The sequence below is a fragment of the Electrona antarctica genome (genome assembly GCF_951216825.1).
Source record: "Electrona antarctica genome assembly, chromosome: 7".
NCBI lineage: Eukaryota > Metazoa > Chordata > Actinopteri > Myctophiformes > Myctophidae > Electrona > Electrona antarctica.
The window spans coordinates 41,008,129-41,015,229 of NC_136812.1; the positions used below are offsets into that span (position 1 = coordinate 41,008,129).

General features: G+C 39.1%; 1 protein-coding gene across 1 annotated transcript; it reads left to right on the forward strand.

The window, feature by feature from the left end:
• Positions 1–4,331: 4,331 nt before the first annotated feature.
• LOC306926583 (arrestin domain-containing protein 2-like) lies at positions 4,332–6,629 on the forward strand. The gene is made up of 5 exons (XM_079505935.1): positions 4,332–4,681; positions 5,068–5,282; positions 5,418–5,520; positions 5,704–5,960; positions 6,218–6,629. Exons 1-5 carry the CDS (start codon positions 4,444–4,446, stop codon positions 6,461–6,463), a joined length of 1,059 nt encoding a protein of 352 aa, XP_079362061.1. The 5' UTR covers positions 4,332–4,443; the 3' UTR covers positions 6,464–6,629.
• The last annotated feature ends 472 nt before the right edge of the window (positions 6,630–7,101 follow it).

A 7,101-nucleotide genomic window follows, 5' to 3' on the forward strand; every position in this document is an offset into this window, starting at 1 on the left:
GGCCTCCTATAGACAAATTACAGGTGAACCACGGGAAATGTTAGACAATATTGTAAAAATATATTTTTAAAAAAAGCCATTTTGAACAAATGGGCTATGCAATATGCTATAGATAGTGTGGGGACACTGGGGAGGGAGCTTAAACTTAGAACACTAAACTTAACTTTTGTCAAACCATCACTAAACCGGGTAGGCCTATATTTTACCCAATGAAATATATAGGCTATCATAAAAACAAATCTCGTAAAAATATATTGAAGTAGGCCTACAGCAATACCGTACATGGCAACTTGAGGTAGGCTATCTTCTTTAATATTTCACCATGACTTTTCACAGAACGAATCATGGGGGCCCTATCATATATAGGGGGACAACATCGGTGAAAAATGTGGGTAGCCTATTTAAAAAATATTCCTAAAAAAAGAATGGAGCTCCTTTGGTAGCCTATTCACCTGTTTCCTAGGCTGTGTGTTTTCCACTTCCTGTCGATTTGATCCAATGAAATCCAATGAAACTGGTCAGATGACCAATGATATCCAATGACATCGACAGGAAGTGGAAAACACACAGCCTAGGAAACAGGTGAATACATTCGAAGCGGGTGCCTGCATGGGGACATGTGAGAATGGTCCAGTGAAAAAAAGAAAAGGAGAGAAAAAAGAAAAGCCCATAGTGGAGGTATCACTCTAGTCTATCACTATAAACGCGGGTGGCATTCACCCGAACACCTGCCTGTAGAACAAAACAGGAATGTGGGCAGGGAGAATACAAACCTACCTTAATTCTATTATGTCACATTGTCACTGCAGCATCATGGAGGTATAAAGACCCACCCAGCTCAGACATCAGCAACATTATCATTATGAAAATATTACAAAAATATTGTCCGGGTGAAAATCATGCATACTGTGTGTGTGTGTGTGTGTGTGTGTGTGTGTGTGTGTGTGTGTGTGTGTGTGTGTGTGTGTGTGTGTGTGTGTGTGTGTGTGTGTGTGTGTGTGTGTGTGTGTGTGTGGTGGTGGCGGCGGGGGGGGGGGGGGGGGGGGGGGCGTGCATCAAGTGCTTCTACCTATTTTTATAAGTGTATATTTGTGTCTTTATGTTATGATGAATTTGTTGTAAACAATTAAGTCTCATGGTTTCGTCCATAGCAGTTTTTGTCTTTGAGTTGTGCTTTCGTTTGAAATGTACCCATTCTGCATACTGTGAAATAAAAATTTCAATCAATCAATGTGCTAGGTCTGTTTATTTTCCCTTATGACATATCACTCTTCATTTATACCTTAACTAATTTAGCTAGTTTTTATAAGGTGTCTTCACTGTCTTTGTTAAGTTATGCATAATTATAAACATGTATAAGTGTTATAAGTGTTATAATTATGGCCTATAGGTACATTATAATGCATTATACTGTAATTACCTGTACCTTTATAATGTGCTGGTCCACTGAGTTTATAAATGCATTATGACCATTACTAATAGCCTGTACTAGGAACACCCTACCAAGTACCAACAGTCATTAAGACATGCAAATCCCTTGACTCCTTCAAAACCGCTCTCAAAGGGCACCTACGGACGGCTGCAATTTGAAACTGGCCCCTGTAAAATCACTAAATTCACTGGGGGGCCTGCAATGATTTTTTAGGAAGTGGGCACTGAGCAAATAGGCTATTGTCTTAAACAATACACTTAATTACTCAATTAATTAAAGGGATAGGCCTTTAATTCAGTATTTAGATAGGCTATTTGATTTTCACTTTGGCTGCCCCGCCCCCTTCCTATACAAACCCATTGTAACTTCAACCTCCATTTTAACCATGTTAGATTCATTGATGCCCATGTTTTTTTTAATACTTTTTTATGTATAATTTCTTTCAGTGGTTTCTCAGGCATTTGAAAACTTTAGTTTATAGTTACTTTGCAGATTTTGATTTTACAAAACAGACTACATTAACCACTTCATTTTTAACTTTTATATATATATACATTTTAGACACAGCTAGCCTATATAGCCTATATGATAACTGTCTGCATAATGAGTACTTTTACTTTTAGTTCAATAATTACCTGGCTTTTACTTGCAGAATGTTTCTACATTGCAGTATTGATACTTTTACTTAAGTTAAAAACAAAGAGTAGGCCTACCTTTTCCACCACTGATAATAAATGTGCATACGTATGAGGTTAAGTTTCAGGGAAGGAGGGGTTGTTTAAATGTGTATAGCCTGTCTGACACACATAATTGCTCCTGATTGTCATGTACACACATGTAATGTGTGGTGTGATGTGATGATGATGATGAAACTTGGCATCGCACATATAGTCAGACATCACTAGTTTCACCTCATTATTATTCAAGTACATGTACATGACAATCAGAAGCAATTATAGTACAATGTGTGTCCAGACAGCCTATAGAAATGTTGACAAATCCCCCTTCACTGAAACTAAACCTCATACAACGGGAGCGTACCTATGTTCCCCACCATGAAGGTGGGGAAACCATGAAAAAGGTTCTTTGTTCCCCACTTAGAATAAACCTAAACCACCAGAAACCTAACCTAGTAATTCTAGTAAGAGTATTTTAGCAACTTAGTCTTAGTGTTACTTTTAGTAGCAAATTCTGATTTAAGCTCAGTCTTTGAACAATCCATTGAACTTTAGGCCTGCCTATAGGCTATACTTAAACTATCTAGTCTTAGCCAACTAAAATTTAACACTGGCATAAAATAAAATAAAACATAATTGCTCAGACTCTTCAACAAAGATGGCAAAAACAAACATTCTTTGTTCTGTACTTATACATACAATTGTGTGTACAAAACACTGAAGTCCTTAAACCAGAAACCTAACAAACCCTAAGGTAAGTGGGGAACATAGAACCTGGGGAACATAGGGATGACCCCCACACAACACATATAGGATGCACACTTGCACAGTTGTGGAAAGTACTCAATATACTTATAGGCTTACTGCAATGTAGCAAAAACATGGTGATGTCTGACTATAAATCCTGACAGTTTTCTGAAAAACCTGTTTCTGTGTCAGTGCATGTGGTGCTCAACCTTTTTCACGTCAAGGACCCCCAGAATTATCTGTATTTGGCTGCGGAGCCCCATCTGAAAATATATAGTTCCATGGACCCACCAGAAGCAAAAATTTGAGTTAAAAACGTTTTTTTCAACAAGTTTAAAAAAAAATAGCAGATCTACAAGCTCGGTGCAGCGCTATAAGCAGATCTGCTAGCTAAAGTATTAGGCCTACATGATGCTTAAAACACCAAAAGGGGTTCCCGTCCTTAAAGTATCAAAAGTGAAAGTATAGGCTCATTATGCAGAATGTCCTGTTTCACAATACCATAATTATGTCTAAAATGTATTACAAAAATAGCCAAAGGTTAAATAATAATCAAAATATACAAAGTAACTATAGCTAAAGTTTTCAAAAAAAATGTAGTGGAGTAAAAGTACAACATTGGAAATTAAGCATTAGCCTATAAATTGGAGTAGCTAATTATGAAGGTATATATACACCAGGCGTGAAGCATGCCTTATAATCACATGTATAATGCATCATTACCTACATTATAATGTAGACTTAATAAGAGTTATTATGCATAACTTGTAACAAAGTAACTACCTAACAACATTAATTATAATGTTCCACTGACCTTATGCATTATGACCAATACATAATAAAGTTGCCATACATGAATCATGATTATTATAAAGCATATATAAAAGAGTCTTATAAATCCTACACAAGCCTATAATATGCCTAGCACACATATTAAGCCTTTTGCCTTTATAACAGTCATTATTTAATTTAAACTCCCCCTCCTATGCCTATTTGTTCAAAAGGTCTTACATTTTATGGGCACATTTTTGATAAGGAAAGTAACAAATAGCCTATGTTTACAATTTTTTTTTTTTTTTAACATTTCTTGTGGATCACCTGTAATTGTCATGACCACTTGTGGTCCATGGACCACTGGTTGAGAAACTGTTCTAAAATAACTGAAATGTGTTTAACTTTAGTATAGGCTTATGCCCTGAGTGTTAACTTGCCAATTTGGGTTTGAATTCCATTTGTATGATTTTAAAATGATAGGCTAGTATTTACAAACGAGTGCAACAGGAAATCAATCTGGACTAATTTCAATTGTTATTCTAATTGAGAAGTTTCTCTGAGACACCCCCCATGATGCTCAAGCGGTTTCACTTCTTTCCCCTAAAGGAACATCAATCACAGCCTGTCACTGACACGAGGCTCCGCCCCTTCTGCTATAAAGACGCTCATCTCAGATGCAGATCTTATCCACACATCTTTTGCTCAACTCAACAACAGAAGCAAGCAGAACTTACCTCTGGGTTAGGGAAAGGAAGGAAGGATTAAGAAATCACATTGTGTTGTGGACGCACACATTTAGAGATCTCACTCAAGATGCTTTTCGACAAGGTGAAAAAGTTCTCCATCGTCTTCAGCTCTCCCCCGGAGTTCGGCAGTGGAGATGTGGTGTCCGGCAAGGTGGTTCTGGAGCTGAGCGGACACAGCAGAGTGCAGGCTATCAAACTGCACGCCGAGGGCATCGCGAAAACCCGCTTCCTCATCGCTGCTGACGCCTGTTACTACAGGGAGGACGTGGAGTATCTGGACCTGAAAGAAGAGCTTCTGCATGCAGGTCACTATCAATGTTCTCATATCATGAGATTCATATCCATTGTGGCGCTTATTGGAAATAATATAATTAGGACGAAAATATCTTTAAAATGGGAATTCAGTGATTTTAATTATTTCCTTCGGGCATGAATCAGATGATTAAAACAGACATAAAACACATTTTGTGTTTTAACATTTAAATTGCAGCAATTAGTGTTCATGTTCATGTCTCAAAACAAACCCATTTAATGTGTACAGAAATAGACTGAAACACTTTGTTTATCCTGCATTAATGTAGGCCTATATGGTTAGGGAAGGGTAGTAATTTGTTACTATTTATTACTATAATAATGAAAATTATTATTATGAGAGCATACTAACGTATTTATTTGTTTATTTCCCCATCAGATAACGGAGAGCTGACAACACTCTCTGCAGGCATACATGAGTTCCCCTTCAGTTTCCAGCTCCCAGAACGCCTGGGGACGTCCTTTGAGGGGAAACACGGCAGCATTCGTTACTGGGTGAAAGTGAAGCTCCACCGGCCCTGGGCCACTGTCAAGAAGACCAGGAAAGAGTTTACTGTCATCCAACCCATCGACATCAACACACCCGCCCTACTGGTAAGAAGATGCATGCAGTTCAACTGTATCCCTTTCATAGATCAATGCATGGCTGTGACAAAACATTTCCTTGTTTCTATGGCGTTTACCGGTATAGTCATTCATGTAAACATGTTTTTGTTTTTCCGATTTCAGGCGCCACATGGTTGCACCAAAGACAAGAAGGCACGTGTGTGGGTCCAAAACTTTGGACAGGTGTCCATACGGGCTAAGATCGACCGCACAGGTTACACACCAGGTAAGAGAGCTCTTTTCTAATCAACATGCCATTTCGGTTACTGCCATGCAGTCAATAAAAGTGTTTTCTTTGTTGACTGAGATCAGAACAGGATATCTTAACTGAACCTCTTGAATGAAATGAACTGAATGAAAGTACTACCATCCTAAATCTCTATCCCCCCCACCCCCATTGTGCTTGCAGGCGAGGTCATTCCTGTGTTCGCAGAGTTCGACAACTCCACCCCTCGGCCAGTGGTGCCCACGGTCTACATCACCCAGGTGCAGACCTATATCAACGAGGGAAACTTGAAAAAGAAGCAAGTCGTGGTGACGACGCTGCAAGGTGACATGGTTGGAGCACACCGCAGGCAGATGTGGCACGGCTGCGCCATCAAGATCCCCTCTGTTGTACCCTCCATTCTGCATTGTCGCACCATCAAAGTGGAGTACATGCTCAGGGTAAGCATTTTTCTCTCTGTTCTTAGTGGGTTTATAATGAGGGAAAAAAATAGGCCACTTGATGGAAGATGTACCGAAATCAGAGTGCATGTAATTTCTTTTAGTATCAGTTTGTGGTCCCAGTGGGAACGGAACCCTGTGCTCTGCTCTCCAGTGCTCTGCTGATTGTGATACTCAGGAAATAGATGTTTTATATAATACATGTGCTCATATACAGCCAAGAGTTTATACTAAAACTGTCCTCTCCCTTTCCTCAGGTTTGTGTGGATGTTCCTGGGACGTCTAAGCTGTGTGTGGAGCTGCCGCTGGTGATGGGAACCAACCGTCTCCACCCGTCTGGCAACTGCACCTCCACCAGTGTCATGAATAACCAGTACAGCGGCAACCAGAAGTGGCTCGACCATGCCATCCCAGAGCAGCCTGTCTGTCACAAGTGTCAAATCCGTGACAGTGTTACTTGTAAAAATACTACTACAAAATTTATTGTGAACAAATTATTATGAATAGAAATTTGGGTGACACTGGCATCACATCTTTATATTTGAATATGTTTTAGTATTTGATATGTCCTTTTTTTCCCTCTACTGATTATCCATTTTGTAAATGTAATACGTGGGAGCTTGTACAGAAAATAATTGACCCACTCTTTAATACTGGTATGCTTGCAATGTGACAATAAACTTAAAGTTGAAGTTAGAAATTAGTTTTTCAGGGTCAAGTCATTTCAGGGGACACTGGGGAGGGAGCTTAAACTTAGAACACTAAACTTAACTTTTGTCAAACCATCACTAAACCGGGTAGGCCTATATTTTACCCAATGAAATATATAGGCTATCAGCAATACCGTACATGGCAACTTGAGGTAGGCTATCTTCTTTAATATTTCACCATGACTTTTCACTGTCACTGTCACTGCAGCATCATGGAGGTATAAAGACCCACCCAGCAACATTAGCAGACATCAGCAACATTATCATTATGAAAATATTACAACACTAGAAAAAGTGCCCTTCTGGGCACAGGTCTCCACCAGGAGGATAGGAGTGTGTGTGATGTTTGGCAAAATGTTTCGGAGTAATATAAACATGTTTTTTTGTTTGTTTGTTTCTTGCAACAATTTTCTTCGTTTTGTTGAGGAAAT